The sequence below is a fragment of the Enhydra lutris genome, unplaced genomic scaffold (assembly GCF_002288905.1).
Source record: "Enhydra lutris kenyoni isolate GAN:26980312 unplaced genomic scaffold, ASM228890v2 scaffoldscaffold12, whole genome shotgun sequence".
Taxonomy (NCBI): domain Eukaryota; kingdom Metazoa; phylum Chordata; class Mammalia; order Carnivora; family Mustelidae; genus Enhydra; species Enhydra lutris.
In genome coordinates, this window is record NW_019154096.1 from 37892159 (window position 1) to 37912494 (window position 20336).

Genomic DNA, 20336 nt, shown 5'->3' on the forward strand with positions numbered 1-20336 from the left:
CTCTATTTCAGGGACATCTTTCTGGCTCAGTTGGTAGAGCATACAACTCTTAATCTCAGAGTCCTGAGCTCAGGTTCCATGTTGGGCATGGAGCCTACTGAAAATTAAAAAATAAAATTAAATCATAATTGAAGTCTCTGTTTCATTTATTTCTCCTCTAATCTTTCAGTTAATGTCTTTTTTTTTTTTAAGATTTATTTGAGAGAGAGAAAGAAAGAGAGAGGACAAGTGGGAGGGGCAGAGGGAAAGAGATAGAGAATCCGAGGCAGACTCCATGCTGAGTCTAGAGCCAGATGCAGGGTTCCATCTCATGACCCTAAGATCACAACCTGAGCTGAAACCATGAATCAGTTGCTTCATTAACTGCACCACCCAGGTGTCCCTCTTTTTTTTTTTTTTTTAATTTTAATTTTTATTTTAAGTAGGCTCTACACCCAATGTGGAGCTTGAACTGAGGACGCTGAGATTAAGAGTCACATACTCCACTGACTGAGCCAGTCAGGTGCCACCCAGTTAATATCTTCTTAATCTGTCTCTATACTTTTGTATTTTTATATTTAATTTTAAAGTTATATTTGATTTTTTCTTGCTTGCTCAGTGTCCTCAAAGTTAAGTTATCCTTTTCAAATAATCAATTTTGGGTTAAATTTTAAAACATTCCTATTACCTTCTCTCTACTCATCAAATGTTTATTCTATTGCTCTTGTTCTATCTTTAAAATGGAGTGTTTTTTTAGAATTTTCAGCTGTTTTTCTTATATAGATGTTTGAGGTTAAACATCTCTTGTTAGGTCCTGTTTTGCTGCATCCTGTAACTTTTGATACTTTTTATTGAGTTCCAAGTTTTTAAAAATTTCATTATAGTTTCTTTTGCCTATGAATTAAGAGGTGTTTTAAAATTCCTTAACATGGGGCACCTGGGTGGCTCAGTGGGTTAAAGCCTCTGCCTTTGGCTCGGGTCATGATCCCAGGACCCTGAGATCATGACCTGAGCCAAAGGCAGCGGCTTAACCCACTGAGCCACCCAGGCGCCCCTCCATCTAACCTTTTATCTGCTAGATAAACTGCTTTATTTTTTTTAAGTATTTTTTTTCAAAGATTTTATTTATTTATTTGACAGAGAGAGAGAGATCACAAGCAGGCAGAGAGGCAGGCAGAGAGAGAGGGGGAAGCAGGCTCCCTGCCAAGCAGAGAGCCCAATGCGGGCTCTATCCCAGGACCCTGAGATCATGACCTGAGCTGAAGGCAGAGGCTTAACCCACTGAGCCACCCAGGCGCCCCAACTGTTGTGTTTTCATATTAAACTAGTTTTGCCTGTTCTACAAATTTGTGTCAGTTGGTTCAGGTTGTATGTACATTTTCTTATTCATCTCCCCTTCAGCATTATGAATACAATATTTATCCATGCTGTTGATTGAAAGAGGAGTTCATTCATTTTTATTGCTAAGTAGCATTCTATTGCATAAATACAATACAATTTGTTTATATATTGACTGTTGATGGGTATTTGTGAGGTGTTTTTTGTCGTTCTGTTTTGTTTTTTTTTGCCAATTGTTAGACTTTTTTTTTTCTTTCTTTTTAAGCAATTTCTATGCCCAACATGGGATTCTGAACTCATGACCCTGAGATCAAGAATCAAACACTCTACTGACTGAGCCAGCTGGGTGCCCTCTAGTGTAAGCTATTGTTAATAGCTATCAACATTTCTTTTTACAAGTTTTTCCATGGAATGTTTTAATTTCTCCTGGAGAACATGGAAATGCTGGGTTGGGGGACAGCTCTATCTTTTACAATGAATTGCAAAAGTTTTTCCAAAATGGTGTTATTTTACATTCCCACAACATTAACAGTTTCAATTTTTTTTTTTTTTAAAGATTTTATTTATTTGACAGACAGAGATCACAAGTAGGCAGAGAGGCAGACAGAGGGAGAGGGAGAGGAAGCAGGCTCCCCACTGAGCAGAGAGCCCGATGCGGGGCTCGATCCCAGGACCCCGGGATCATGACCTGAGCTGAAGGCAGAGGCTTTAACCCACTGAGCCACCCAGGCGCCCCTCAATTGTTTTTTTCTTCAAGATTTTAATTATTCATTTGAGAGAGACAGAGTAACAGAGAGCACAGGGCAGGAGAAGCTGGCTCCCCACTGTGCAGGGAGCCTGACATGGGGCTCCCTCCCAGGACCCTGAGATCATGACCCAAGCCAAAGGCAGATGCTTAATGTACTGAGTCACCCAGATGCCCCTCAATTGCTTGTGTCAACAATTAGTATTAACATATTTCAAATTGTTCTACTGAACATAAGTATATCTTCTAATTTAGAGTTACACTTCCATGATGACTAATGTGTTTATTGGTTATTCATGTTATCCTTTGTGAGGATTCAGGATTTTATTCAGGATTTTAGCCCATTCAGGATTTTAGCCCATTTTAAAATTGGATTGTTTGCTTATTATTGAATTGTAATTCTTTATATATTCTGGACACAAGTCCTTCGTCAAGCACACAATTTGTGATTATTTTCTCCTAGTCTGAGGTTTGCTTTTTCATTTTCTTAATGGTGTCTTTTGAAAAACAAGTTTTTTATTTGGATGAAATCTAATCCATTGTTTCCTTTACTGGTTATCTGATGCCAATCCCCAAATGAGTATATCCTTCATACTTTCTTCTAACAACTTTAGGGTTTTCGCTTTCACACTTATATATGATCTGTTATTTTGTGTTTGGCATGAGGTATAGGGGGTCAGAGTTTATTGTTGTTTTTGTTTTAACAGATATCCTGTTGTCTCAGAACCATGTGTTAAAAATACTTTCTAGGGGCACCTGGGTGGCTCAGTGGGTTAAAGCCTCTGCCTTCAGCTCAGGTCATGATCCAGGGTCCTGGGATGGAGCCCTGCATGGGCTCTCTGCTTAGTGGTAAGCCTGCTTCCTCCTCTCTCTCTGCCTGCCTCTCTGCTTGTGATCTGTCAAATAAATAAATAAAATCTTAAAAAAAAAACTTTCTACATTAAATTACTTTGGTACCTCTGCCAAAAATCAATTGACCATATACGCTTGTGTAGGTGTGCATCTTTTTTTTTTTTTTACTGATTTTTTTTCTCCTTATGCTAATATCAGCTTTCAACTACTATAGTTTTATAATGAGACTGAGCTCAATAGTGCGTATCATCCAGCTTTGTTAAAGATTATTTTGACTTCTTTAGGTCCTTTGCATTTCCATGTGAATTTTAAATTTATTTTCTCTTGCTATTTGTTTCCTATTTATCTCAGGATTTTTTTTTTTTTTGTTACTCTTCTCACCCTTTTTTGGTTAACCAAAGTATTTCAGTGTTCCATTTTTATTCTTGTAAGCAGCTCTACCATATGTCTCTGCATTGTTTTGTACTGGATGCTGTAGGGATTATAACATCCATCTCTAATTTATTACAATCTACTAAGTATTAAACTACTTTAAGATTTATGAACCTCCCAACAGTATAGTTCCATTGAGCCACACCCTCTGTAATACAACTCTAGGTAACAGGTTCTTTTTTTTTTTTTTTTTTTTTTTATTTATTTGACAGAGAGCTAGAGAGAGAGCACAAGTAAGCAGAGCACCAGGGAGAGGGAGAGAGAGAAGCAGGCTCTCTGCCGAGCAGGGAGCCTGATGCGGGGCTCGATCCGAGGACCCTGGAATCATGACCTGAGCCGAAGGCAGCTGCTTAACCAGCTGAGCCACCCGGACGCCCCTAGGTAACAGGTTCTTTTAGGTAACTGAAAACTAGGTAGTACACGGATACAGTTTTCTGTTTTTGCTCCTTAATCCAATACATAAGCCTTTGGAGTATTTAAATTGCACAGAGGCTAAGGAAATAGAGGTTTGACCAAAACACTATTTTTTTTTTTAAAGATTTTATTTATTTATTTGACAGAGATCACAAGTAGGCAGAGAGGCAGGCAGAGAGAGGAGGAAGCAGGTTCACCGCTGAGCAGAGAGCCTGATGCGGGGCTCGATCCCAGGACCCTGAGATCTTGACCTGAGCCGAAGGCAGAGGCTTAACCCACTGAGCCACCCAGGCACCCCTAAAACACTTACCATTAAAATTCTTTGTTCAGTTTAAAGATTTTCTAGGGGTGCCTAGCTGGTTTAGTTGGAAGAGCATGCAACCCTCAAGGTCATGAGTTTGAGCCCCATGTTGGGTGTAGAGATTACTAAAAAAAAAAAAAAAAAACCTTTAAAAATAAAGATTTTCTAGGTCAAGTTATTAATCTATGCATCCAATATCAGAAGACCATTAACTGACAGTGAATTGTGCAAACCTCTTCCGGTCCTTCCTTCCAATGTAAGAAAACTGGAAGGACATGTTTGGAAACATTTTAATAATCACTCAAGTTTGTTTGATTTTCTCCCTGCTTTAGTCACTACCAAGATATTAACAATTTTGAAAATAATTTTAGAGACTTGCAGTTTAAGGGATCCAAACCCAATGGCCTCAGCAGTATGAAAGCCATTATCCCAGATGTCTGAAATAGTCACGGTAGTCTACTCCATTGTTGAGAACATTTTAATTTCCTGACAGTGTGTGAACAGAACTGTTTGGTGAAAGCTCCCATTTACTTGGATCTACGTTGGAGCACCGTGCGCCGCTGCTTCACATGCAGTCTCCCCGAGTCTTCCCAACCCTGAAGCAAGCAGGAGCCCCATCTTCTAGCTGAGTAAGTAGAATCAAAGTTTGGGAAATTGCTCGAACATACATCAGCACTTGGTTTCCAAATATATGTATATGGTTTAGGTCTTTCTAGAGCCACAGTCTGCACTCTTAAACAGGGTTATACACTGTTTATGGCTGGAAGGGGTAAAGTGGATGGGGAACTCACAGAAGATATCCTTTAATCTAGTTTTGTGATTAAAAGCAGTAAGGAGAGGTTGAGGAATCCACTTGTATTCCATGCAGGAAACTTAAAAGTCTGACAAGAAGAAAACTGAACTAAAAAGCAACTGTAAAAAAGTAAAAAAGAAGTTTTGGGTCATACTCAGGCAAAAAGACTAAGGCAACTAACTTAATAAATGTATCAAGGGCATAACTATACAAGCAGAAAGTCATCATCCTCAATGAACCCGTGTTTCTGAGAACTGACATTACATTTAGAGAAGCATTAAGAACATGGAGAAGTACATAATGTTTAACAAAAATTGGTTTTTATGTGTATGTTGAAGGGAAAGTCACATAACACATCATGTTTCCCCTTGGTCAGCTGTATCAAATTCATGAGACTTCTTCCTCCAAAACAGTTCAATAGATTTATGTTAAAGACAACATGTGTATTGAAAGTAGCAATTTTATTTGAGTTAAAATTATTTACAAAAACCCAAAGACATACTTCATGAAACTGGTACAAACTATTTTTTTCCTGCCGTTGGCTTTTGCTCCAAAGATCACAGCTGAGAAATACTGTATAAAATAAAAATAGGATTGGATTCAGAAAAGTACTCTACTGTTCTAATTTCCAATTGGTAGTATTTACAGAAATATTTACAATGGAAAAAAAGGTTACTTTAAAACTTTAATTTGCAAGTCAGCCTCAAGTACCCTAAAATGCAGAGTTCTCTGAGGGTTAAAAACACACAAATGCACTGCAGCTGGTGAGGTGATTTCTCCCCCACCACCCCCCACCAAAGTCTGCATCTCTATCAGTGCTTGACAATTAGTTATTATTTAAAAAACAAAACAAAACAAAAAACTGTTAAACACTGAGGTAAATCAATTCTCAAATGATTACCAGTGTAACAGAAAAGTGTAGTTCGCCCTGATTGTTCTCATCCAAACATTTTGTAATATTCTTTACCATCTGCCACAAGTCAGTTTTTACCAAAAATCTGTTCCTCTTCCTAAATCCAATGATTAATAAATATCAATGCACTTTAAAATTATTAAACAAAATATATCTAACTAATTCAATTTTATGAATATCACTTATTGATATACTTTTAAAAGTTTGCTAAGCTAGCTTTTATACTCAGGGCAAATAAAACCTCAATCTTTCCCAAGTTACACTGGCGTAACTATGCTGTTAAAAGGTGATGGGTGGGGGTTGGGTGGGTAGGAGGAAGAAAACAATTTGCCTGGAATCAGTTACTTCCTTATAGATTTCCCAACAATCTGCATTATCAAAAATAGGAAGACAATAGAAGGCAGCCACTGTATTTAAAAAACATTACAGCTGGCACTGATACAAGAGCCCCGATTTGTCACTTTATACAAGGAAATAACAAAGTCTAAATGAGTAACAGTTAGACTTTAAGCTATTTTCCTCAATACACACCAAACTAATATTTTTTATGGCTTCAAGTTTTATAAATCCAATGAAGAAACATGATATAACTACCTGAAAGGTATTTAAAAGTATTAATGAAAGAAATCTCTGGAAAGCCTGTATTCAGGCCCAATCAACAACAACAAAAAAGTTTAACCAGTGGACTGAATAATAATTAACACAAAGATTTGCAATGTTGTGAAATTAAATATGTGTTTTGTGTGTTCCATGACTATTTTCCAAACACACTGTTCTATGAACTAAGAATCTGAATGAAAAAAAGGATCTTCTCTGAACCAGCAATTTAAGGCTTTGCGTTTATGCATTTGATCCTGTCACTCTATAGAAGAATATACATATTATCTGGAAACATGAATTCCACATTGGTGTTTTAGCTTCCTTATATGACTGTACTGAACATTAGAAAATATATCTAGAGAGTCCTCCCTCCAAACTTAATGTTTCAAGAGCCTCCTCTAGTATTAAGCTGAAACTACCCTGGGTTTGTCTATCTTGCTTCATCCTTTAACAGGGCACATCATCTTACATAATATTCCATCAAACTGTTGTCGGTTTTCTTGTGTCTACAGCTACGATTCATCATGGTATGATAATATGGTTATGGTCTCAAAAGTGAAAAATAGTTCAACAACCCAAACCAAATCAAAAATAAAAAAATATACTATTAATCCCTTGTGTCTTTGGATTCCATCTAATTTTAAATATAGACAGTAGTTCAGGGAACAACAACGAAAAAAAATTCACAAAATTATTAAAAGCTTTATTTACGATTGGAATCATTCAACAAAAAAGCAAAAGCAAATGAGCCTGAAAAAGGAACTAAGCTGTTGTCTAGAATGTCCTCAAAACATTCGATACCTCAGTAGCTAAGCTGCCTTTGCACCTGGCTGGCATGACAACAGTGGCTCAACATACACAGCAGTTGCACTAACAGCAGCACAAATTTTCCCCTTAGAACTTGCCCAGAATAAAGCAAGAGAACAAGGGGAGAGTATAAACTCTGCCAAAGTTAAGTGTATTTAAATACTGCACGGAATTGTTAACAGCCTGAACCTTTTCCCTCATTTTTGATAGTTGCAGATTGATGTAGTAACTGTCATTCAGCAAATGCAGAATGCATGGCGAAGAAATCAGGTGGCCTTAAAAATCCAAACACGAATGATACTGATGAATGTTCTTGGTATATCTTCAAGGACTTCTTTCATGACTTTTCTTTGTCTAAGAATAGCTCCAGCATTACCGAGCACCTGAAGCAAAGGTAAAGCAGCTAGCAATGTTCCAAGTATTCGATCACTCTAGAGATAGATTTCTGGCCTGTGGTTCCAACAGCACACTGAAGGGAGCGTGAGAGGGGAAAGAGGAAGGAACAGTTAATATTTAACAAGCATCAAATCAAAGCTTAAATTTTTTTAGCTTCACTAAACTGAACACTACAAATCAAAACACTAAGATTAAACGGTGGCTTTGATAATTGTTAATTATTATGGCCAAATATATTGCTATTCTATTATCTTAAAACAACACATCACAAGAAAATCCCTTTTTGCTTCTAGTCATGAGGGCCATACAGGATTTTCATTTCTACAGTCATTAATGCATCATATTTATGACCACAGAAACTGCAACAGAAGCTACTTACAGTAAGATTCATGAAGCTCAGGAATTTTTTGAGCATCTCTGTCATTATTGAAAAATCCCCTTCTGGCAGATACTCTCGCACAGTGGTCACATTGATCTGAGAAAAGAGATCAAAGATATACTGGTCAGGTGGCAGCAAACAGGAGTTTGCACCCTGCACCATGTTACTGGTTTGGGCACATACCTTCTTCCAAACTTCTACAAGGTCCTTGATCTCCTTGTTTAATATGCCATTGCCTTTTCCACCCTCCTAAACTCTGCTTTTGTGTGTGTGTATGGGTGCATTCCCTATTCCATCCCATGCTCAGAAAGGTAAAACTGGCAAACGCTACACCTGTATCCATATTTACTTTTGTTAAGTATACAGAAAAATGCCTGAAAGAATAAAATGCACTGCTGAGTATATGTGTGTTGGGGTGGGAAGCAATGTCAAGAAAATAAGGGGGAAACTGAGAATGTACTCTGGTGCTTATGGAATAATAAAAATCCTCCTAATAAAAATGTTCCTATGTAGGCTGGGAATTAACCAGATCTTTCCAAAGATAATCTTATTTCATGAGAGAACGTCAGCTGGCATTGCATGCTGGCATGTCAGCAATGCCAGCAGAGGACATTGCTATATACACACACATATATAAAACCAATGTGACTAAGCCACCCAAGCATCCCTCCCGCTCTCTTTTTAAAAAAAATTTTTTGTCAGTGTACTTTTGAAATGATAAAATAGTATGAATACAGTTTCAGAAAAGATCTAATGAATGTTACTAAGTAACCATATGCTAAATTATGCAACATCAATCACTGGAGTGGTGAATGTTATAGGGCAATCCCAATGGAAACTACACAGCTAAAGGAAAGCTGGGTTTAAGAATGTCTTTAAATAATTCCAGGAAGACAGCATGACGGTAGGAAGAGCAGTAGCTTCAGCGGCTACAAAGGCCACTCAGTAGAGAAGTGCATTGCTATGATACAAAATAAATGAACAGACCCGAGGTTTTGAGTGAAACCCTCAATAAAACCCTTTTCTATCAATATTCTCTACAGAATCCAACATACTGTGGCTGGGGCATGGGAAGGGGAGTCATAGCATGTGTTTTTAAACAGAGAACAGTAGGTACAAAAAGAAAAAAATGAGAGGGGCTCTTTCAGAAAAGCATAAAACTCAATCTCGGATTTGTGAGTTTGAGTCCCACATTGGATGTAGAGATTACTTAAATAAACTTAAAAAAAATGAGAAATGGCATGGCCTATCTGGGAAATTTAGAAAATACCCAATGGGTATGACAGATTTCGAAAAAGCAGAAGAAGTTTTAACAAGTTTTACTCGTAGCAGTAAACAAAGTCATGATTCCCTAACTGATGGTAAACCAAGAAAGATTGGTAGAGCGTAATGATCAGATGTGCTCTTTGGGAAGTCAGCTGTGGTGGCAGTGTCCAAGATTTCAGGAACAGAGTCAAGAGAGCAGAAAAGACAAAGACCAGTGAGGAGACTGACCACTGCAATGCACCAGATGAATGTCATAAGGGCAATCCTGATGGAAACTATACAGCTTCCATGTGTGCAATGGAAGACAACCCAATCCCCTGGGCTTCCATTAAGCAGCCTTTACTATAGTACAATGACCTGCTTTCTCGTTTCTCTTCCACTTACACATTCAGCAAACCAATTTCCTTTACATTTTGTATATCACCCAGTTTTTTGGGGGGGGGGAGCAGGTAATCATAATGACTCCCCACAAGGCAATAATGACATCTAGAGTTCTATGAATTCACAACATTGCCCAGAACTTAAGGACCTTATGATCTCTTTAGAAAAGAGATACCGATGAATAGGTACATGACATTCATATGACAAAAATGGCCAAAGATAAATCACATGTGCCAGTATCATAAGTTAATGTCTACACCCATTATTTAAAAAAGAACACAACTGAAACTAGGGTGTGTGCAAAATAGAATACCTAAAAAATCATTAAATAGTATGCCCATTGTTTTTTGGAGACGTCCCTCTCCCTCTTTCCCTTTGCTTGATGTATGTTTCTCATTTGCCCTTAAAATCTCTGACTTGAAGGAAATAAGGAAAAGGACTGAGCTGAAAAGATTTCAGGAAAGGGGATAAAGATCCTGCAGGACCTCCACAGCAATGATGAGAACTTTGGTCTTGTTCTTGAAAGCCATGGTGCCAGCAAGGACCACAGTGGAGCAGGCTACTATGCATTTAGATCAGAGCTTGACTGTAATATAAATATGGAAGAGACAGGGAGTCAGGAAAAAGAAAAACAAAAAACACAAAAGAGAAGCTAACCCTTTCACTACAGAACAAACTTCCATTCTTGCCTCCTGAATGCCCTTGGCTCCTAAGGAAAAGAACCTCCTTTTCATTTTAAAATTTGGCTCTTCCACTAGACCTTTCCCTTTAAGAAGTCTCCCAATGACTGTCCCAACAGCCAGAACCCTCTGCTTCCGTGCTGCTCACTCAGCCCCACCAACCGGACACTAACACTACCAGTTAAATCATCATAATTGAAATCTTTAATGATCCTATTTTCCTTGCCAATAAGTGGTTCAAACAAAAGTCACGTGAGCCAATGCTGGCCAAGATAAGGGGAGCTCTACTTGGTACAGTGGGTGTGGAGCGATCCCAGAGGGAAAAAAAACACTGCTCTTAAAAAGAAACAGACATGAAGAGGCCACCTTCTTCTGTTGGACATTATTTAACTAGAAGAGACATGCAGCCGGAGCCAGCATGGGGCCAAGAGGAGACCTACCACAAGACAACATGCAGAGAACAGTAGGGTTTAAAGATAGATAGCACATAATATCACTGAGACTATACTTTCCCATCTTAAGCCAGCTGAGCATAGGTTTTATATTATGCTTTTACTTCAATGAAAGCCATGTAAATCAATTCATTCATCACTCAAAAACTTTCTCATTTGGAATGTACCTTTAAAATCATGAAATTAAAAAGAATTATAAAAAAGTTTACCAAATATTTGAAAGTTTTAACAGGGGGGAAAATACAGTAATACATAAGTTAATTAGGTGATGGTACAAAGTTGTCACAAGGGAATCTTTTTAAGACACATAAAACAATACTGAACTATTACTTACTGGACTCTCCTGGCAGAGACACCCAAGAAGTAGTGCTGTGTATGAGGCCACAATGCAATCCTCCATGTGTTTGCCAGCATGCTGAAGGGCTGAGAATATTTAAACACAAAACTGTAACAGTATATCACCAAAACCAAACAACAACAACAAAAAAAACAACCCTACCCAGAACACCAACAATTCTGTTAGTTATCTTTTCTTCAGAACTCCTTAAACATTGATAGACAGCGCTAGGAAAATGGGATATCCACACAAATTAACAAAAAATTACACAAATGGAAGAGGGACCTTAATATAAGCACAAATACCATAAAACTCTTCGACGGAAATAAAGGACTAAATCTTTATGACCTTGGGTTAGGAAACTGCTTCTTAGGTAACACCCCAAAACCAAATGTGACAAACTCCGATAAACTGAACATCAAACTTAAAAATTTTGTGTTTCAAAAGACAGCATCAAGAAAGTGAAAAAACAACGGAGATATGTACATGAGCAAAAAGCAAGTGAAACCATGCTTGACACTATTTATTCAACAGGGAACTGCAAATCAAGTGACATATACCTTCATACCCACTAGGATGGCTAAAATAAAAAAGACAAATAACTATTTGTAAGGATTTGGAGAAACCAGAACGCTTACACATGGGCAGTAGGAATGTAAAATGAAGCCGTTATTTTGGAAAAGAGCATGGTAGTTCCTTAAAATATTAAACACTGAGTTAAATAATCCAGCACTTTCACCCAAGAGAAGTAAAAATATATGTTCATACAAAAACTTGTACATGAATGCTATGTCACAGCAGCATCATTCTTAAGAGCCACAGGTGGACACAACCGAACATGCATCAACTGATAACTAGATAAAGTGTGGTACACACCTACAATGGAGTATTTGGCTATGAAAAGGAATTAAGTACTAATAACATGTTACAACATGACTGAACCTTGAAAACATTAAGCTAAGTGAAAGAAGCCAGTCACAAAAGGCTACATATTATTCCATTTACATGAAATGTCCAGAAAAGGCAAATCTAGAGACAGAATTAGTGGTTGCCACTGGCTGGGGAGGGGAGAACAGAGGGTAATGGCTGCTAAATGGGTATAGGGATTCTTTTGGGGGTGATGAAAATGTTCTGAAATTACAGAGCGGTGATGGGTTGCACAAACTTGTAAATGTACTGAAAACCACTCAATTATTCACTTTAAAAAGGTGAATTTTACCTTGTTACGTGCTGAACTATGGCCCCACTCCTTGCATATATTTAGCTCCTAACCCCCAGTACCCCAGGGTACAAACTACACTTGGATAGAGCGTTTAATTAAAGAGGTAGTTTAAATGAGGTCACTGGGGTGGAGGCCTACTCTGTCTGCCATCCTCATAACAGGAAATTAGAAAAAAGATATACAAAGAAGGAAGACTATCTAAAAAGATAGGCAAAAGATGGTCATCTACAATCCAAGCTTGGAGAGTCAAGCCTGAGACCAACCCTGACATGCGGATCCTTCAGAACTGTGAGGAAACCCACGTCTGTTGTTTAAGCCACTCAGTCTACAGTACTTCATTACAGTAGTCCTCACAAGCTAACACTTACCCCAACAGAGCCGTTATTAAAAAAGACTGCTAAGCAACCAAAAATATTATGCCAAAGGAAACATGAACACTTAGAAGACGGAACAGCAATTTCTTACAATATCAGAACTAATCCCATTAGTGGAAAAGTGGGCATAAGAGAACAAGACTAGGCTCAGAAAAAGACATTTGCTGGGACTTGCTTCCTAGCTTGGTTGAGGCTAAACATTATTCAATCTTATAACCTGGGTGACAAATGACTATCCTGCAGACTTGCATAAACAGTAAATCCAATACCAGTTGTTGACAAGAGATAATAAATGTAACATCTCCATCAGTGTATTCCTTACTGTGCTTCCAAGCCACGACATACCATTTGAGAACTATTACCGTAGTTTATGATAGTAGATCTCAATTTATAAAGTGAGGCTCATACAAGAATCAAAATTTCAAAACTGTAAAAACCTTTAGGAGTCCTATTGTTCAACCACTCTCTTTTAGGTGATTAAAGAAAGGCCAGAGCAGGAAGAAAAGGCAGACCTTTCCTGCACTGCACGTGTGCCTTCCTCACTGCTAGGAAGCCAGCAAAGAACTGCTATGAGCACTGAAATACTAAAGCTTGTCTACACTGAACTAGACAGGCCATAAAATAATAGCAAGATTATGACAACACATGAATTAAAAATGTTTCAGAAGGAGAAAACAGGGGCGCCTAGGTGGCTCAGTGGTTTAAAGCCTCTGCCTTCGGCTCAGGTCATGATTCCAGGGTCTGGGAATTGAGCCCCACATCAGGCTCTCTGCTTGGCAGGGAGCCTGCTTCCCGCCCCCCACCCCCGCCTGCCTCTCTGCCTACTTGTGATCTGTCAAATAAATAAATAAAAGCTTTAAAAAAAAAAAAAAAAAAGGAGAAAACATTCTGAATTTGAATACACGATTTAAAATAAATGTACCTTTATTGAGGTCAAGTTCATCCTCCTCCTCCTCCTTCTTATGTTTCTCTTCCGTACCATCAGTCTTTTCAGTTGATACCCACTGTATTTCTCCACTTGTCTCTTGCCACTCTCCACTCTTATCATGCTGAGTGGTGGGAGCATCTTTGATCAATTCGTCTGTTTTACTTTCTGCCAACTGGGCTGCTCGTTCTCGCTCAAGGAATAGCTGATAAAAATTATTTTTGAAGGTCATTAAAACAACATCAAGCAATATGTATGCACCCAAATATAAAGTTATGTTTGCTTTTAAGATCACTAACCCTAAGAAGCATGCGGTCTGGTTAAAAGGAGTAAGTTAGGGGCGCCTGGGTGGCTCAGTGGTTTAAGTCTCTGCCTTAGGCTCAGGTCGTGGTCTCAGGGTCCTGAGATCGAGCCCCGCATCGGGGCTCAGCGGGTAGCCTGCTTCCCTGTCTCTCTCTGCCTGCTTGTGCTCTCTCTTTGTCAAATAAATAAATAAAATCTTTAAAAAAAAATAAAATAAACATAAAAGAGTAAGTTAATAATAGGAACTTTTGCTCTAGAACTGAAGGCAAAAAGGAAAGTATAAATGCTACTGGGATTCGATCAAGTAAACTAAATATACCTACTAATGATACAGGCATTGTTTGTAAGAGTGCAAATCTCAACACCTGCCCTTAAATTGCATAATAATGACAGGATAATTCAAGCAAAAAATACCAACTTGATGTACAGCAAATTTCTTAAGCCTGAGCAAACTGAATAAATTAAGAAAAAAAGGACACTAAATAAAACTAAGTAATACTGGGGAAAGCAACATGGCCTTTTTAGAAAGAAATTTAAAGAGATAAACAAGGGACACGTCCAGGGGCTCAGTGGGTTTAAAGTCTGCCTTCAGCTTGGGTCATGACCCAAGGTCCTAGGATCAAGTCCCACACCAGGGTCCTTGCTCAGCAGGGAACCTGGTTCTCCCCCTGGGTGCCGCTGGCTCCCCCTGCCTGTGCGTGAGTACTCTCTCTCTGACAAATAAAATCTTAATAAAAAAAAGATTGTCTCACCTTCTGCCCCTCCCCGCCATCTGCCCTGCGGGCTTAGCTTACTTGTTTGCTCTCATAGTTAGATATTTAAAAAAAAAAAAATAAAGAGATAAATAAGCACCAGTAAAAATAAAAAGTAAAAGGTCTCAAGAGGACTCAGAACTGGACTTCAACTAATATTATTAACAATGGAAGCACACAATGAAAACTAAGTTCAAAGGGAACCACTGAATTCCTTGCTTTCATGTACTTTATTTTCCTTGTGCTGGTACAGAGATAAATGTCTGGAAAGCATTTACTTGTATGATTTGGGAAAAACTCCAAGTTACTAAAATCTACCACCAGCAAGGCAAATGCCAAGTAGATCTCAAAAATTTGCTGAGTATAGAGAACAGTGGTATATAAACTTTAATACCCCTAAAAAAATAAAATTTGAATTTTATATAAAAGTGGTATTAAAATTTAGGGATCTCCAAAGCCCCTTTGGAGAATCTATGAGGTCAAAATCAGATCTATAGTACTACTGCCTTCTTTCATTCTCTCATAAGTATAGTGTTTTCCAGGATCTACATACTATGTGATTGTGTTACTGCTCTGATTGCTAATGGAAGGAGTGTCTTTGTTTTATCATTTTCTCAGCTGTTTTTTTTTTTTAAGATTTTATTTATTTGACAGAGATCACAAGTAGGCAGAGAGGCAGGCAGAGAGAGAGAGGAGGAAGCAGGCTCCCTGCCGAACAGAGAGCCCGACGCGGGGCTCAATCCCAGGACTCTGGGATCATGACCTGAGCCGAAGGCAGAGGCTTTAACCCACTGAGCCACCCAGGTGCCCCATTTTCTCAGTTTTTATTTCAAATTCAGTAAATATCAATAGATCAAACACACATAAACAAAAATTCTCTGGAGTCCCCAGTAATTTTTAATACTGTAAAAGAACTCCTGAGATCAAAGTATTTGAGAAGAGAATGATGGGGTCCTAGTTATGAATCAGAAAAAGATCAAGTTGTTGTGGATTACCTTCTTTCAGGTATTACTAGTTTCAAAAAGGCCAAAAGGATTAACAGGGTAGCAAAGGTTTCAGAAACAATGAAGTAGACAGTTCATTACCAATTCTGAACATATAACAAAGGTACTTAGGAACCTATTAGATTGGCAAAAAAAGTTAAAAACTGCAATGCCCACCATAAGAAACAAACACTCACTTGCAGCTTTTTGGGAGAAGTGTAAACTGAGGAGAGCGACTATGTTTAGTGGCTGGGATCAGGTGGATTGGGGACATTAATTTTTACTTTTATTTCATTTTTTTAAAGTTTATTTAATTTCTACACTCAATGTGGGGCTTAAGCTTCTAACTCTAAGATAGCGAGCCACATGTCCTCCAACTGAGCCAACCAGGCACCCCACAGAAGTAGCAATTTTTTAAAAATTTTTAAAGATTTTTATTTTATTTGTCAGAGACCGCACACACAAGCAGGGGAACAGGAAGGCAAAGGGAGAGGCACGTTACCCTCTGAGGGAGGAGTCCAATGGTGGACTCAATCCCAGGACGCTGGGATCATGACCTGAACTAAAGGGAAATGCTCAATCGACTGAGCCACCTAGGATTCCCTCAATTTTTAAGTTACTTTTTTTAGTGTTTAGTAATTTATCGGTTTCTTATAAGATCTGAGACATCAAGTTTTAAATACATATTGATACAATTCTTTTTCTTAAAAGATTTTATTCATGTATTTGAGCGAAAGCTCAAGGTCAGGGGGTGGGCAGAGGGAGAGGGAGAAGCAGGCCCCCCACTGAATAAGGAGCCCAATGCTGGGGTCCATCCCAGGACTCCGGGATCACGACCTGAGCCAAAGGCAGATACTTAACTGACTAAACCACACAGGCGCCCCCTGACACAAATTTTTTTTTTTTTTTTTTTTTTAAATTCAACAGAGAGAGAGATCACAAGTAGGCAGAGAGGCAGGCAAAGAGAGAGGAGGAAGCAGGCTCCCCGCTGTGCAGAGAGCCCGATGCGGGGCTCAATCCCAGGACCCTGAGATCAAGACCTGAGCTGAAGGCAGAAGATTAACCCACTGAGTCACCCAGATGCCCCCTGACATAATTCTTTTTTTTTTTTTTTAAAGATTTTATTTATTTATTTGACAGAGAGAAATCACAAGTAGGCAGAGGCAGGCAGAGCGAGAGGAGGAAGCAGGCTCCCTGCTGAGCAGAAAGCCCGATGTGGGGCTTGAACCCAGGACCTGGGATCATGACCTGAGCCGAAGGCAGCGGCTTAACCCACTGAGCCACCCAGGTGCCACCCCCCCGCCCCCGACCAGGAAATTACTCTACAGATATACTTCGAAAAGTATTCCCTCACCCGGGAAACGGGAAAGTTATGGCCCAATATTTAGGAACACAAAGTACTAGACACAGATCAGACCAGGAAGTAAATGCTTGAAGGACCTGAACTGGATAGGATTGGGGCTCGGTCTTCATTCCTAATTTGTTATTAAAAATCTTCTGAGGGGCACCTGGGTGGCTCAGTCGTTAAACGTCTGCCTTTGGCTCAGGTCATGATATCGGGGTGCTAAGAATGAGTCCCACATCAGGCTTCCTGCTCTGCTTCTCCCTCTCCCACTCCCCTTCCTCGTGTTCCCTCTCTTGATGGCTGTTAATAAGTAAAATCTTAAAAAAAAAAAAAAATCTTTTGGGGTGCCTGGCTGGCTCAGTGGGTTAAAGCCTCTACCTTCAGCTCAGGTCATGATCCCAGGGTCCTGGGATCGAGCCCCACATCGGGCTCTCTAATTGGCGGGGAGCCTGCTTCCCCCTTTCCCTCTGCCTGCCTCTCTCCCTCTGCCTGCCTCTCTGCCTACTTGTGATCTCTGTCAAATAAATAAATAAAATATTAAAAAAAATTTTTTTGATTCATCAACAAATACACCTTGTTTCTGCTTTTCACTAACAATGCCTAAGGAGTCATTATTATTATAGTTGAACTGTCAGTGGAGTAAAGTAAGGAAGGGTATAAGTTCTAACCCAGTGTGCCTCTCAGTGAACTGATAAGGGTGAGAGAGACAGACAGACAGAAAGACACACACGCACACACACACACACACACACACACACACACACACACACACAGGGAGGAGGGAGGAAGAGGCAGGGAAAGGTGCAACTGATGAAGAAGTTGGACAATCCACAAACTGAAGGTGTTAGCTTGTTTTGAAATTGTTACTTACCTGCACTAAAGCCTGAACAGCATGAATTTGTCCAGCTATCCTTAAACTATCATCTCCTTCTCCACTACAGAAGGAAGAATCAAAAGAACATGATGTTTCCATGTTGACAAGACAGTGCCGATTCCGAGCACTGTATTCCACTAGATTTATCAGTAGACCTAAGCCCTACAAAAATTAAAATATGCATATCACCACAGGTGAGAATTAAAAGCACATCAACATAATACATGTAACTTCTGCTGACAGTAGAAACTTAATGTTTTACCACCCACTAAATGGTTAAAAACCAGTATGTAAGATTAAGATAATGGTCTTCCCAATGATTTCACTGCTTCTTAAAAATCATTACTTTTAGTTCTTATACTTTTAATTTTTGCACAGAACCCTTCACAGCTCTCTTTTGTACATTAAGGTATGTTCACAAGGAATCCAGTGAAATCCACAATATATCAAATAGTTGGTTCTTAAACCCAAAACCAGTAAGTTTATCAACTCAATAGATCAAATACTGCTTTCTGAAACAGTCACTCCAACTCACCAGCACTCGAATATCAAATCTCTGCTCCTGAGGTAGGTACTTTGGAACCTGAAGCACACAGTTCATTGCTGTGCCAATCAAGCCATCCTGTTCTCCTGTTTTGGTGCTGCCCCACTCTGAAGTAAGAAATGTTAACAATGTGAAAATTGTTACTGATTCTTCTATGTGACACTAATAACCAATATTCATTAACATAGAACTTAAAGGTTAGAAACATGTAGCTACTTCTTTTTAAGACTTAAAAAAAAAAAAAGATTTTATTTATTTATTTGACAGAGAGAGATCATAAATAGGCATAAAGGCAGGCAGAGAGCGGGGGAAGCAGGATCCCTGCCCAGCAGGGAGTCTGATGTGGGGCTCAATCCCAGGACCGAGATCATGACCGGGCCAAAGGCAGAGGCTTAACCCACTGAGCCACCCAGACGCCCCAGAACTTTTTATTTGAGAGAGAGAGAGAGAGAATACAAGTGGGCAGAGCAACAGGCAGAGGAGGCAGAGAAGCAGGCTCCCCATGGAGCAGGGAGCCTGATGCGGGGCTCGATCCCAGGACCCAGGGATCATGACCTGAGCAGGAGGCAGCTGCCCAACCAACTGGGCTCCTGGGTGCCTCCATATAGCTACCAGGCTGGTCCTGAAAAAAAAATTTTTTTTTTTTTAAGATTTTATTTATATTTTTGACAGACAGAGATCACAAGTAGGCAGAAGAGAGAGGAAGGGAAGCAGGCTCCCTGCTGAGCAGAGAACCCAATGCGGGACTCGATCCCAGGACTCTGGGATCATGACCTGAGCGGAAGGCAGAGGTTTTAACCCACTGAGCCACCCAGGTGCCCCTGGTCCTGAAAATATTAACCCTCAAAGTAGTTACATCTATACATGAGTAAGTGAATTATACGATGGCAATTAAAAAATCACTACATTAAGAAACAAGGGGAATAACTTGTTTTTACATGTAACATACAAGCTTTCAGTGAGAATACATGTAGAAAATTAAATTACTTACCATTATCATTAGTTAAATTGAGCAACACCCCGATGATGGCCCTCATGCAGTCTTCTACTGCTTTGCCCACATGGTTGGTTACATTCTGGTGAGGCAGAGGCTTACTGTCAGGTAAGCATATACTGTTCTCAGCACGGTTATACTGCTGAATCAATCCTTCACAATGCTGTAATGCTCTTAAGAGAAAACAAAATATAGACTATTATGCTAAACAAAATTAGTTATACTAAGAATTTCTATTTACTTGGACCTTAACATTTTAAATCTCTCATAAATGCTGCAAAGTTAATTTCTCTTTCTACTCCAGAAGCTATAATGTATTAACTATTTAGTCATATACCAAATGTGTCTAATAACACACTAAGTGCTAAATTTTGAGAAAACCTGATAATTTTAAACTCAATGCATAAGTTTACACTTATACTACTTAAAGTTGTTCCCATTTTACCAATCTCTCCAACAAAAGAGACCTACCACCATCCCTCTCCACACAAGATAAAACTATAAGAACACTTGACATTTCTGAATTTCATTCAGATGTTTTTCATTTAAGATGCAAGCTCTTAGCAGTACAGAGTATTATTTATGTTAATAATGCATAATAAATAACCATAAATAGATGGTATTAAATACTTCATCAACATTAGAGCTAATCATGTTTTTTAACATGAGGTCATTTAACTGACATGTCTCCTGGCAGCCACATAGGGTATCAGCTACATCCCAAGGATTCTCAAGCTGCTATCCAAAATAACAAGGAAATGTAATCTTTAAGTGACTCTAGTATTTCTGAAGCCTCTCTTTAAATCACCAGATCCATTAATTTAAAAAAGTCTATTAGACATGAAGCTGACTCAGTCAGTTGATTCCTTATGTACTATATACACCATACAAATCCCTCAAAGAAAACTGCACTGTATCTAATGCCTCTCTAGCCTCTCCTTAAAATGTACCGTAT

At 39.0% G+C, this 20336-nt stretch overlaps 1 protein-coding gene across 4 annotated transcripts in view; it reads right to left on the bottom strand.

Annotated features, from left to right (window-relative positions):
* Window positions 1-5253: 5253 nt before the first annotated feature.
* LOC111145126 (WAPL cohesin release factor) overlaps window positions 5254-20336 on the bottom strand; it is an 86418-nt gene continuing 71335 nt past the window's right edge. For 3 of the 4 annotated variants that reach the window (XM_022499803.1, XM_022499800.1, XM_022499804.1), the window contains 7 exons: window positions 19379-19554; window positions 18379-18494; window positions 17841-18005; window positions 13584-13791; window positions 11063-11151; window positions 7950-8045; window positions 5254-7643 (listed from right to left, as the gene is read on the bottom strand). In XM_022499803.1, the coding sequence (XP_022355511.1) occupies window positions 7578-7643; window positions 7950-8045; window positions 11063-11151; window positions 13584-13791; window positions 17841-18005; window positions 18379-18494; window positions 19379-19554 (916 nt within the window). In that variant the 3' untranslated portion in view covers window positions 5254-7577. The remainder of the gene's footprint in view (window positions 7644-7949; window positions 8046-11062; window positions 11152-13583; window positions 13792-17840; window positions 18006-18378; window positions 18495-19378; window positions 19555-20336) is intronic. The other variant, XM_022499802.1, reaches the window with a different exon arrangement.